The 13,804-nt window shown below is 46.2% G+C and overlaps 2 protein-coding genes across 2 annotated transcripts in view; both read left to right on the forward strand.

Annotated features, from left to right (window-relative positions):
* LOC309884020 (lipase maturation factor 1-like) overlaps positions 1-6,801 on the forward strand; it is a gene marked incomplete at both ends in the record, with an annotated part of 36,112 nt that extends 29,311 nt beyond the window's left edge. The window contains one exon of the mRNA XM_082772630.1: positions 6,660-6,801. Coding sequence (XP_082628756.1) covers positions 6,660-6,801 — 142 coding nt within the window. The remainder of the gene's footprint in view (positions 1-6,659) is intronic.
* LOC309884089 (lipase maturation factor 1-like) overlaps positions 6,555-13,804 on the forward strand; it is a 154,890-nt gene continuing 147,640 nt past the window's right edge. Inside the window, exon 1 of the mRNA XM_082772777.1 lies at positions 6,555-6,636. The gene's annotated coding sequence lies outside the window, so the exon portion shown is untranslated. The remainder of the gene's footprint in view (positions 6,637-13,804) is intronic.

Genomic DNA, 13,804 nt, shown 5'->3' on the forward strand with positions numbered 1-13,804 from the left:
CTGTTTGTGGATGTCAGCAGCTACTGAGCTGACAGCATGAAACTCTGCACAATTTGTGATCTGTATTTAAGGTTTTGCTGCTGTGTCTGCTGAACTGGCTGTCCTTGTGTTCCTGGTACAGCCCCAGTGCCCTGGGAGTCACTGCTGTATATACTGAACGAAGCTTGACAAGCTTCCTATTTTTCCATCAGTTATTATTAAGCACAAAACAAAAAGCACGGTCCCTCTCCACACCATGCGCTTCCTGAGTGTCACCTCCTGTCTTTATTTTTACTGGCATATGGATGCACCAACCTTGGGAGGCACCTTTTAAAAAGAATGTTTAAGGAAAAATCTGCCATTAAAGTTATTACAGTAAAGTACTGCCTTTGATTGCGGCAATTATGCAAATGATTTTAAGGGATAAAATACTTCTTAACAAGGACTGATGTAAATGGTGGTGCTGGAACGAGTGCATAACTTCTTCAAACACAATCTTTCTGTGCAAGTAATTTTCTCTCAGCGGTTTGCCATGTTGCCTGGATGTCGACCTGTGTAACCAATGACTGGCCTGCGGATGTGATTTTATTTTCTCTTGATACAGGAATGTAAGTGGGTGGAATGGGAACGCTGGTCTTGCAGAAACTGGGAAGCCCTTTCCCTAAGCAAATTGTTTCTCCACAGCTCTTGTGGCTGACTTTTGTCCTAGCTTTAATAAAAAGGAAACAAACAGAAATGCTTTTTGCAGGCACAGATATTCCTCTGAAAAAATGAGGTTGGATTGGGTGACTAGCAAGAGTGGGGCTCCTGTTGATTAAGGATTCTGCACTAATGCATTGCTGAGGTTAAGTTAAAGGAAGCTTTCTCCAGTATTACTTTTAAAGCAGAGAAGTTGGATCCTGGTCTCCATGGTTTGGAAAAACATTGTCCATACTTTAAGATAGTAATCTGCTGCTGGTGTGGCTGAGACTTGCCTCCTACTTCAGTCTGATTGCAAAAAATGTGGATGGGCAGTCCGTGCCTTGGCTTTGGACTGGGCTGGGGATGTGCTCACCATATAATGGATTTGTTGCCGTTAGCCCTCCTGCAGCTGGCATATAACAACATAACCCCCCGAAACCTTTCTAAATTCACTGGTGAGCAGCAGTGAACGTGCCAGCAGCGTGGCAGCGTGCCCATGTAGGATGTGGTGGCATCGCTTTGTAAGGTAGCTGAGCTGCCTCATCCCCTTGAAACCCCAGTATTAAAGGTGTGGTGGAAATGCAAAGTGTGTGTGTGTGTATCTTTGTTAGGGATCTGTTTGGTCTGCTTGAAAATCTGTTGTGGGGTGACAGCTGCAGGAATTAAAGACGTGGCAGCAAAAAGAGGCCTTGGAGGTCCAGTGACACAGATGTCAGGTATGGCTCTTGAGCTGCAGAAAACTGCGGGGCATTTTGTTCAGTCTGGGCTGCAGGAATGGACGCAGTCTGCATGGAGATGCAGCAAGCCTCTGTCCCTGCCAGCAGCAGCGACAGGGACACCCCTGTTCAGGCAGTGCTGGGCTCACACGTAGCGCTTGGATGCTCTCACGTGGATCCAACACCAGTGCCCAGCTTGGCTGGAGCAGGTGTAGTAATTTGCAATTATAATCCTGGCTTCTGCTTTTGCAAATCTGTGTGCAAATAGCAAGGGTATTGTATGCAAAGCTTTATAACCCCTGCGTTTTCTTCTAAAACACATTCTCCCTTTCAGGGGTGTAAGGGTGGTTCTCCCTTACTTTATAGTGTAAATTATTTAGTGTACTTGCTGCAATGGTATCAGTGTCTGCTTAGATTTTTGTCCTTCTAACAAGATTGACCAAAGGAAAGGTATAGGAGTGTCTTTATTTTAGATCTGGGCATCAGCAGAAGACAGGTGATGCAGTTTGACTCATTTTAATTGCCATAGGTACAGAAGAACGACTGTCTTCACAGATAGACCTGAACAGCTCAGTACTGGCACTGAGTTCACTTGTGTGTGTTTTAAAGCCAGTAGTAGTTCTCCTTATCTCATAGTAGCATCTCTGTTATCTGTTATCATGAGCTTACGGTGGATTTGTGTTAAGCCTCCCCATTAACCTGTGACTTTGTGCAATGCTCCCAGTTGCTGCTTCCAATGCAAAAACAAGAACGAGACTTGGATGAGTAAGTGTCAGGTCAGCTCCTAAAAAATATAGATGAAAAACATCCTAAAAGTACCGATATACATAGCGAGGTACATCTGAACAAAAGCTAGCTCTGATCATGCTGAAATTTTTGAGGAGGATTTGACTTGCATCCAAACATTCCAGCATGGACTGATTGCTACTTGTTTGTGTAACAAGAAGGCATTTCCTTTGCTAAAGGATCCCGAGCTTGTTCCAAGCTCACTGTAGGCAAGGAAAACGCTGCCCAACACCGAAAAGCTCCCACCACTTGGGGCGAGGTTTCATATGGTCCAAGCATGGGCAGTGCTCAGTGTGACACGGGGTAACCTGAACACAGTGCCACTTGTCTGGGGGCGTTTGGGGAGGTCGAATGTAATTACTCAGTTGGAGTGTGGCCGGGAGAGTATGATTAATTCCCTCGCTCCCTCAGAAAAGCCTGTGGGAACTTCAGTGACCTCAGCGATAAGATCCTCGTCGTTCAGCATCCGTTAGCATGGTTGAGCAGAGCAGACCTCCACCTGCTCAGCCCCGCTGCAGCGAGGGATCTACTTGGATCCAGGACCGACTGAGCAGTGAGGAGGGATGGGGCTGTGTGGGGTGGGCACGAGTGCCATCTGCAGTGCTGTCACCCGTGTCCTCTGGCACAGACAGGTTTTTGGAAGGTAACCAGGCAGGTGGGGCTGCTCTGACCTTGCTCAGGCTGTGGGCTAGCGAGAGGTTGCAGCAGTTGTAGGGACTGCCAGGAGCTGCTGCTTCTCCCCCTTTCGGTTGCTCCAATTCAATCACACAAAATCATGAATTCTCCCTCTGCAAAAGTGGAGCAAAGTATTCTGGCAAGGCTAACCTCATACAATAGCCACAAAAATTGTTCTTGTAAATACTTCACTATAAGATTATTTTTCCTTTTGCTCTGCTTTTAAGAAACAAAACCGACAACTTTTTGAAATAGGACTTGTTTTTTAAGAGCTTTTGTGATTGCACAGGATGTCGGCTTTATTTTGTCCTTGCCTTACTATGAGTTACCAATACTTTTTTCTGCTTCTGAGCAGTACCTTCTTGTCTGTAGTGCTTGCCTATGCGTTACTGTGTTTGAAGGATCTTGAGGGTGCTGCTGCAAGCTGATCTGTTCCCTGCTGCCAAGCTGGGATAATGGCAGTCCTGTTTGCCCTGCAATATTTGCCGATTGTCACAAATGTCCATGTCGAGCATAATCCCTCTGCTTGGTTTTACCTGTTAGAAAGTAGTCAGGTCTGCTGTGAAGGTGCCACAAGCCAAAAGGGCACCGTGCAGTGTTACACACCTGAAACGTGGGAGGGAGGGAGGTGGTGGTAAAGTTTCCCTGGTTTGTAGTGAGGACACATTGGGGAGAATCCAGCAAAAACAATGGTTTAGCTCAGTGACCCTGTTGGCTTCAGCAGGCTGACGCTTCTCAGCAAGGGGCTATTTAAATTTGTTGCAATATCGCCAGGCTTTTGATGGAAAGAGGACGAGAGATGGGCAGAGTTGTCTTCAAGATCAAAAGTTCAATATTGGCAGGGCAGAACAAGTTTTATTTTTATTTTTCTCCCTTTTTCTGAAGTTAAATAAACCTTGATGTGCAGAATAACCCCTGAATAATAATAATAATAAACTGAAGGACATCCAAGGAACTGCTGGCGTTTTTATTTTTTCATTAATCGCACTGTCATTTCTAACGTGCACCTGATTTATGTGTGTCTGGTTAACCATTCAAATGCCCTTTCTTTGACCTGATATACACCACATGAAAGTTTTATGGCAGTAATTTATAGAGGATGATTACAGCTCCGAATGTAAAGGTTTGGAATAACGTTCTTCTTGGGGCTGGCGGGGCTTGGTCCTGGCTGGGTGTTCCCCAGGTATATGGGAGAATTGCAAATTAAAAGGTTGAGGTTTGGGGACTTTGGGTATCTCAGAGCAGCAGAAGAAAGCTGTGTGTGGACCTGTGAGGAGGGTCAACAAGAGGTGGGCCCTAAACCTCTCCAAGGCAGCCAACTCTGTTGGGTTATTCTTGATCCTTTATTCTGGATTTGATCTGGAGTTTGGAAGCTTGAGTGGAATGCCGTAGATTTTTGGATGTTTTCCATTAGGATTGTTTGAGCAGAAATGCACTGTACTTGGGGTCAGATTAAGTGGCGTAGGTCTTTTGTCTTTATCAATCGCCTGTAGGCTCTAAAAGGCTCTGTCTGGAGATTCATCAGCAAAGCTGCAACATCCCCTGAATGTCCCTGTGCAAAAGCCCAACTGCACAAACACAGATGTGGAGGGACCGTCGTTAACAGCATTGAAATGGAAATGGCATTTCAGAAGGAGGAAGAACGCTTTAATATTCCTGCCCGCTTGTATCTGGTAATAACTTTTTTTTTTTTTTTTTTTTTTTTTTTTTTTTGGCCAAGCTTTAAAACACAGCACTAAAGCACTAATCCAGCGACTTGACCAATAAAACAAAGGGCTGGTTTCAGGACACACATCCTAGTGTGCTCTGATCTGCTCCTTTTGTCTCCTTTTTCTTGCTGGGAGGAGGAGTGTGGGTTTTTTTCTTTTAAGTCATCTTAAGGGTATTTGTTTGACTGCTCAATGGTACCGAGGGCTAGAGGCTATGCTATGTATTTATGCTGGCAGCGTCCCTTGTCGAAACCTGTGTGTTTCTTCACAAGTCTGTTTTGAAGTTTATTGCATTTTCTGTGTTCCCTCTACTCATAAAGACTGGTGGAAGTACTGGCGTTGGTTAATGGAATGGGAGACAGAGGTCAAGTTTGATCTTCCTCTTAAGTGCTGGACCCCTTCATCTCCCCGTGGCAGGGAACAAACTGTCACTCCTCACTGTCTTTGCAGAAATTGATGCAAAAGTAAGTGACCACATGAAAGGAGCTGTCGAAGGATTTCTTGTTAAAGTTCCTTTGTCCAAGAATGTTGTCTCCTTGAAATGGAAATGATTCACCGGAATGCGCTGGTTCGAACAGATTCCTGGATCAGAAAAATTGAATCAATATTTTTGAAACTGTTGAAACTCTGTGTCTTGTCCTTAAATTAAAAAAAAAAAAAAAAAAGTGACTTAGCATGCTGAATTGTGTTGGGTGGTATCCTAAAGCCACTGCAGCTGGGCTTGGGCTTCAGAGGTGCAATGTTTTTTTACTATCCCCAAAGCATTGTGTTAGACACACTGTCATAAAAATCTGTCATAAAATCACTGCAGCAACTGGTAGTTGAAATATCTTGTGCATTTTCCTCTTATTTGTGGCATTTTTGCACAGAAGGAGAAGCTGAGGCATCTGCTTCCTGCTGATTTGAGCGCATTTCAGCAGCGGGCTGAGAGGGGTGTCCTTGTCTTCTTAAATAGCATCCCAGCACTCAAGTATTCTGCGTTATTAATTGTTCTTTAAGGAGCATGCCACCTAGCCAGATACTTCTGACCACCTCCTCGTTGCATCCGCCATGTTCTCTCAAACTTTTTTTTTTAATTTGATTTATTTATTTTTAGTCTAGTGAAATAATTTTCTCATGGGCTTGTCTTCCGTTTCTAAACTGGGTGAAACCGCAGTGTGAAGCCATCCTCTTCCCAGTCGCATATAGGAAGTGAGCGTGAGCCAAGGTACATATTTTATGTTAGTCGAAAGAGATAAGTGTCAGGATTTCAAAGTTAATTCCACCCGGCAACTTCCAGCGCTGAAATGTCTGCTGTGCCTTGGCTCTTGTGCCTCGCTTCAGAACAGTCGGAGCTGCTATTGCACCTCTTGTATTTTCGTATTCTTTTGTGGAGGGGGTGCCTGCGTGCGTGCCGAAACGGGCTGGCAGTGGGGTTGCATTGCCACCCGCTCGGCTGGCTCTACTAACCCCATCTTCCACCTCCTGGTTCCCGTTACATAAAATGGGGATAAGGATTTCCCCAAGGTGCTTCCAGGTCTTTATGTAAAGCTGCTACTGAAGAGCGAGTGATTGCTATTTGGTTAAGGCACGGTGCCTAAAATAACATTTTAGCAGTGGGATTTGGACTTCTATCCTGTGCTTTCAGGCTATTAGGTGATTAAACCACCATTAAAACCGGACTAAACAGCTCCGGGTTTTAGTGGAGCAGGTAGCTGAGGTGTGGAGGTTTGAGGTTACGTCTTGATTTACTATTTATTATGGAGGTTTATCAGGGAGGAGATAGGGGGCAATTTTCTGCGCTTGCATGCAGCAGGGACCGGCTTGGGAGTGGGGTGATGGGTGGTGGAAAAGGGGTCCTCCTGCAGTTTCCCAGAAATGTGGTAGGAGGGGTGAAAGGAGACAGCAAAAGTGTTCCACCAAAAGGGGCGAGAGGGTGAAAAATAAGCAAGCTGTGCAATAAAACAGCAACGAGCTGTCTGGGTGCAGGGTGGGGATGAGATGTCAGGCTGGCTCCTTCGGGAGGGGAAAAAGGAGCAAGGAGAAAGGTGAAGGATGAAGGCTGGAGACCGATGGGGAAACAGTTCCTGTCCTTGTTCCTGCTGGCTGAGGTAATCCTGTTATTTTCGAGCAGCAAGCTGGGGCGCGTGGCCGAGATCAGCTCCCCCGAGCGCTGGCTGTGCTCGGCCTCGCAGCTGCAGGAGGAGCGCGGGCAGCGGCTGGCGGCTGGGGCTCGGCGCTGTCACCGGGGCCAGCACTGCCGGGGTTTTTTGTGAACTTCGGTAAACACCAGGGCCAAGCTCTGGGTGTAAATCTGGAATGGTTTCAGCGCAGTTGGATCTGCCCAGCTGTGCTGGATGCTGGGGTCACGGGGCTGCAGGAGGGGGCCGCGGGGAGGTGCCCCAGGGGACAGCGCGGAGCTTTCCGTTTTGCTGAGCTTTACATCGCCACTTCTCGTCCTCACTGTTTGACCAGCGAATACATTACATTCTCATTTGTATGGCTCACCTCTTAATATGATTTCTTGTGGCTCGTGCAGCTTATTCATCCCCTAAAGCAGATATGGCTGCTGGCTGGTGGCGTGGGGAGGAGGTTTAGAAGTGCCCGGGCACGGAGCAGCTGCGGGGCCCAGGGGAGGCCCTCGCACGGCACAGCGTTGCTCCACGTTGATTTCCACACTTGTGCATATCTGTGGGCACGTCGCAGAGCTCTTTGTCCTAAAAGGCTCTGGGATGTGCAGCTGTGTCGGTTGTTGGGCCCTCGGGGAGGCAGTTGGAGGGCTGTCAGTGTGAAGCGCTGCCTTGCCTGCGTCCATACTGCGGAGCGGGTGAGGTTCAATCTGCAGTGTCATTTGGGCTCTAAAACGCTCCCCCTGATACGGGAGCGAAGCAAACCTCAGAGCAGAGATAAATCCACGTTCCTGGGAGTTTCTCATAGGCTGCTGGGCTTGTGATCTGTCCTGCAGCTGCCTGTGTGCTGCGGTGTGGCACGGCTCGTATAAATCCTTGCTCGCATTTTGCAGTGCTGTCAGCCCTTCGGTGTGGCTCAGAAAGTGATTTTTTTTTATTTTTTTATTTTTTTTAAGAAAGTAGCTTGATGTGTATATTTCAGTCTACGGGAATATGGAGTCCTCTGAGATCTGTGCAATGAAAATGGTATATAGATAGTTAAGCAGGGGAATTTGGCCAAGACTTTCTGGCACACAGCTTGGACAGTTATAGTAATTTATTATAATATTTTCCCATCTGTTTGTTATTATTAAATATGAAGTACTGATGTTGCACAATCTTACCTTTTGGATTTATGTCCAGAAGAAATCAGTGTACATTTTTATTGAATACCTTTTAACTTTAACTTATGGCTACGAGCAGCGTTTTGAACTTCTCCTTTGTGAGTTGAAAGTAAAATGAAATTAAAAAACTCCTGACACATGCCACTCTTTAAGGGTCAGCACTTTCTGGTTTGAAAATTAGCCCATACACGGATATCTTTCTTGAGTGTTTTATTTCCCTTCTAAATCCTGGGTTGCCAGCAGCTTCTTTTCCTGTTTGAGCTGTACATGAAAGCGTGGGTTCTGCGCTCTTGTCTTTGGCTGTGCACACAAGCAGCCGAAATAGTCGGTGTGCTTCTGGGGCCCCGGGGCAGCACCGGGTATAAAACTGCTGGGAACTACAAGGCTCGGGTGATGGCTGCATCGAGTGTGCTGCTGGGGGCGTTGGGCATCAGCACGGTTTTGTCATACCCTGCTTTGAGGGCAGCCCCCTGTAGTGGGCAACCCCCTGCACCTCCAGAAACCCAAGATAACAGTGAAAAATTCTCTGTGTCCTGCCAAGTCCATCCTGCAAGGCAGGGAGAAGCAGGGAAGAGGTGGCAGGAGGTGAGATCGCACGGGTTGCTTGTGGTGGGCTGGGTTGTGAAAGTAATTGGGCTGTGTTTCCCCTGACCTGTGCTCTTCTGATGGATGCAGCTCTGTTGCAGCCCATCTAGCAGACCACGCGCATTTCCAGTAATAACTTGTTACAGGCTGCACCTCTACCCCAAGTGGTTCTTCCTAGCTTATTGAATCGCCTACAGCTGCAACTCGCTCAAGGTCTTTTCAGTGCTCAAGTGCAACAGAAGTAACTTTCAGGCAAAGCCTTAATTTCCTGGGGCGATGGGCTGATATTTTCTTCTCTCAGGGCTGAAACCCTGGTCCCTGCACGTGTTTGGGGAGCAAGGCTCACCCTTGGGGAGCCGTCCCCTCTGCTCCTGGCCCCACTCCCCAGGATCGCTTGTCCTGGGAAACGCACGCGAGCCCTCCTGCTTGCAGAAACCTGTGAATTAAAACCCCATCATCTCACAAGCAATATTATTTTTTTTCCACTTTAGAAATAACTCCCTTTATTGTGCTGAATGCAAAATGTTTCACGTTCCATAGGTGTAAATGCATATAAAACAGCTGCTGTGCTCTTTATTTCCACATTCCTAGATGTTTTTTAAAAAGTTTTATCTTTAATATCTGCACTTATCCTCTCATATCGTTATTTGGAGCAATGCATTGTGTCATGCTAAAAAGCTATTGATCTCTTTTAAATGGCTTTCTAGACCACTGCGCAATACTGCACTTATTAAAGGAGTAATTTTTTGTATAAAAGTTTTTTGTGTTTTTGTTTAAATGTTACCACATGCGGCACTGGCTATTTCATAGAGTAATTATTTTGACAAATAATACAGATGCTTTAGAACTGATTTTGGTTACCTTACTGTGTTTCAAATGATTTTTAAATAAAACTTTTTTTCCTCCCTTACATCCAGGGACTTATTGGCATGAGCATACCAAAGCCTCAGGTGTATGATAAATCACCAGAGTAAGCTTTGCTTGTGTTCAGGCTACCTTCACAGATGTTTCCACTTAGGAAGTTTCAGCCCTCAGCTTTACTGACAAGTTTCCCATTAATTATTGGAAGTTCACATCAAAGAGCGGATAATTACTGCTATTAATAAATGGAATGCATTCTCTGAGCATCTATTTCAGGTGTTTGCTCGAAATTTCAGCATTAAAGCGGTTGCAGGATATTTTTCCCTGTTTTGCTGGAGCACTGGAAAGCATCCGACTGGTTGGTCCCCAAGCAATACCTGCTACTTCACGTTTCCAGGTCGGCCTTGCATTACTGAATGCTTACGAAGTACACGATCCCTTGCTGGATAACCCTTAGTTCTGGAGCACACGTATTTTCAGCCTGAATTAATAACGTTGTGGATTGAGGACAGAAAAGGCAGTGATTAATTCATATGTTTCATTTTAGGCACTGAAGTCATTTGGATTTCTTACAGCAGGGAGAGCTGAGCGGGTGTATGAGTCTTGTGGTATTGGGACATATGTGAATAGCTGTTTAATATCAGTTGTCACTATCTTGTGTGATTTTTTTTAATGTGGTTGATTTCAGTGGTTTATATAAAAATATGAAAAGCTTTTGCTTCAAATTAGAAGCAAAAATTTTAATTATATGCTACAGAATATCCTCACGAGTGAATCTGATGTCACACTCATGGGAAATTCACCACCCAGGCTGCAGACAGCGCAATCACCGCTCATCGCTTCGCCGCGCCCGGGGGTGGCAAGGGGCAAAAGGAAAATCTTGCTGCACGCCGTGTTACGTTATCATTAAACCTCGGACCCCTTCCAACTGGCAGCTTCTCAGCAGAACTTGATGGATGGTAATATTTGTGGGAAAACACGTTTTTCTCCCCTCCTTTCCTTTACCAGGAAGGCTTCATGATGTGTGCAGCTGAGCCAGAGAAGGGCCAGCTCGGTCTCCAGTTGGCTGTGGGTAGATGCTTGCGGGAATGCCCACCACCATATCTTTCATCAGAAAGCCATGATGCATGATCCACTGCAGGAGCAAGAGTGTTATTTAGCCCGGGTTCCCTGAACCAGGGCTGTGATCAGAAGTTGTATGAGCATCGGGACATCCTTGTCCAAAAACTGGCTGTGCAACCCCTTTGCTGAGCACTGCCGGGTCTTCACGCTGAACGAACGTGTTGGCTAAGCCACAGCTGGCAGTATGGGTGAGCTGCCTTCATGCTGCTACATCTTCAGTCTGTGGTCACAAAGGGAGCAAAATTCCTAGTCTAAACACCTCCAAAAACTTAATTTGCAATAGATTGATTTTGTAGCAGAAGAGATGAGTAGTAAATGATTGTTGAGGGAAGTAGAGAAAGGGCTACTGATGTGAAAAATGCATTCCTAGGGGAAAAAGCCTTGCCAGCTGAACTGTTGGAAAATTTAAAATGAAAGATTGCATCCTGTGAGCATGGTGGTGGTTGGTTTTGGTTTGGTTTTGTTGTGTTTTTCTACTATCTTCTGGCTAGAGGAGAAGACAGACGGGGTTGGATTTAGGGTTGTCTTTTTGTTGATGGTTTTCATTGCTGACAATGGGATGTTGACGTGAATAAAAATAGAACTGTGAGGCTTAAATTATTAGATATTGCTTCATAACATTATTGTGTCTGGAGTTTCAGGAATCTCCTCTAGCACTCCTGCCCTGCAGATGTAGTGGCAACAGTTGTCCAGACACTGCAGCTGGAGGGGGTGGAATACCCTGGGACAGAAATAATTAGTGTACTTAATTCCCTGCCAAGAGAAATTGGTTTGATGGATGGGACAGAAAACAAGGAATGAAGAGCCCTGCAGTTCTAATCCTGCTGGTGCTGCCACCAGCATTGCTGCTGCCAGTGCCTTGTGAGCAGGTCTGTGTGGCTTTGCTGCTGATCCCAGCCTTGCTTGCACATCCAAATGCTGCAGTAATCCAAACAGCTCACCTGCATGTCTGCAGGTTATTTCACCTCTTGTGTCATGTGGGAAATCAAGGGCAAGGAATGGCAGTTGCTGTGCTCCTGGAAAATAGTTAAGAGTTTGCAGACGATTGCTTTTTTTCCTTTTGAACTCGGATGTGTAGGGTTTCCAGGTGCTCCCCTCTGCCCCTTGGTCATCTGCATAAGGCTGTTTATGTAAATGGGGTGGAAGCAATAGCTCCTGCCTGGCACTTGCATGGAGAGCACCTGGTCACCAGCTCAGCTGGATTTCATGGGGAAGGTGATGACTTCCTGAGATATGCCACAGCTGAGGGGAGGTCTGTGAGGCTCTGAGATATGGTGTGAGGAGAGGTCTGTCTGGTCCGAGGCTGCTACAGCAGCTTTGTGGGGCGATCGCAACCAGCTCCATCTGCAGGGAGACTGTGCCAAGGAGACCTGGGAATCACTGGTGTTAATGGAAACCTGGAAGGGGCAAGGTGAGTGGTATCTGAGGCTAATTTCCTTCTCCAGTCGAGAGAATTATAGTGCAAAGCCACCCGCTGGGGTGATGGGAGAGGTGGTAAACTGGGGCAGTGGCATGGCCCGAAGCTGGTAGCGGAAGACCAGAGGCTTCCTGCAGAGCGTGTGGCACGTGTTTAGTCTTGCACAGTCATTTCTGAAGAGTGCAATTATGTAGTTACTTTGCCTTGGGTAAATATAGATTTCAGCTAGCACGAGTTTGAAGTGGATGTTGTAATTCTGGGAACATATATCTGTTTTAATTTCCTTTCTAAGATTTTCTTGATCGCTCCCTTGATACCTCTCCCATCAAATTATTCTCCTGACAGTTGAGCGTGACAGCTCAGGTCTCAAGTATATTTGCTCCTGTCCCAGATGAATTTGGGCTTGCAAGCTGTTTGGAGGGGACGTGTAAGGGAAGGTTGGCAGAGCAGCCACTGCTCTGTAAGCAAAAGGGCAAAACTGCGTTTGCCCAGGAATGCCTTTAGGCACAGAACCTCTGCCACCCACCCCTTGTAGGTGCTGAGGTGTGTTTGCTGCTGTGAAACTGAGCTGCAGAGCCAAACACGAGTGCTCCTGAGCAGAGGTGTGCATGTGTGGCATGGGCAGTCCTGTGCTTCGGGAAGCAACTAATGAAGAGCAGTTCTTACACTGCAGACACTGGATTGTGTCTTCAAGCCCTTTGGTTTGGCATTGCTGAGTGTAAAGAAACACTCCTAGCTAGGCAGGCAGGCAGTTATTATTTTTTAATCTTTGTACTCTGTTCTTCTGTCACTACTTGCAATTTCTTCCTCACCTGAATAATTCTGGCTAGTTAGATTTAACAAAATAGCGTGCAAAAAAGGAAACACAAGGGATATGGTGCTGTGTGCAAAGATTCAGGAAGGGTTTAGAAGTAACACTGAATTACGATTTCACCTGCTGTGGTCATACAAACCCATGTGCTGCACATGAGCAACCAGTCTGTGTTCATGGCCCCACCTGTGCAGAAGCTGTAAATGATTATTTTTTTTAATAGTATAAAAAGAACTGTCCCATCTTCGGGCACTGCTTGAGGGTGAATGTCCACAAGAAAATGATAGAGGAGAAGGTGCCCCCCCCTGCTCGCTGGTTTTAGATCACCCAGTGATTCTGTGCAAGCTGCATCCCTCCCATGACTTCCAAAACTGGTCTGCATCAGTGTCACAGCAGCTCATCTTCCTGACGGTGGCAACTGGAGAAAGTCTTTCTGTTTGTCCAGGCAGAGAAATACTTTTGAGAGCTTCCTTTTGGGAAAATGTCCTTGGAGAAATATTTTTGTGTTTTTAGCATGTAATGAGATTGACTGTTCAGTAGCAGACAATAGCTCAGAAAATAAAGAAGGATATGTATTATTTTTCAAGTGTTAGGAAAATTAGGGAAAGAATTCTGAGCTGGCATTATCAAATGTAAAACTAATGAGTAATATTTTCCAAAAAAATGGGGTGGCTCACGACTTCCGAGGACCTTACTTCTCCATTAGGCAGTATTAACAGGAGTCATTCTCATAGAAGATATGCAGTTACTGTCAGCTAACCTTGGCTGTGAACTTTATCTGTAGTTCTTTATTTAATGAAGTCCTATGGTATCTGCAGAGCTGTCTGCTGATGGAGGTCAGAGCAAAGATGCAGGTCCTCCAGATGAGGAAATGTACGTGACAACACATGCAGTGCTCCGCTTTCCTCTAGGTTTGATGTCTTCAGGGTAAAGTGACTGTAAATTTACAAGCTGCCTACATTTTGTCATAAACCCAGCCGCTGTGTAGGTGTGAGCTGCCAGAGGGTGCTGGGCTGGTGGCTCCAGTTGTGGTGGGATGGAGGGGCCTTGGCTGGCCAGTGTGGCCTGCAGCTGGTTGTACCCTTTGGAAGCATTTTGCCTCTCCTGTCCTCACGGGGCTGCTCTGTGGTGCTGTGTCCAGCCATGTCCCTTCTGTAGAGGTGGCTGATGCTGGGCCCCCACAGCCCCCAT

The sequence above is a fragment of the Aythya marila genome (genome assembly GCF_965140915.1).
Source record: "Aythya marila genome assembly, chromosome: 15".
NCBI lineage: Eukaryota > Metazoa > Chordata > Aves > Anseriformes > Anatidae > Aythya > Aythya marila.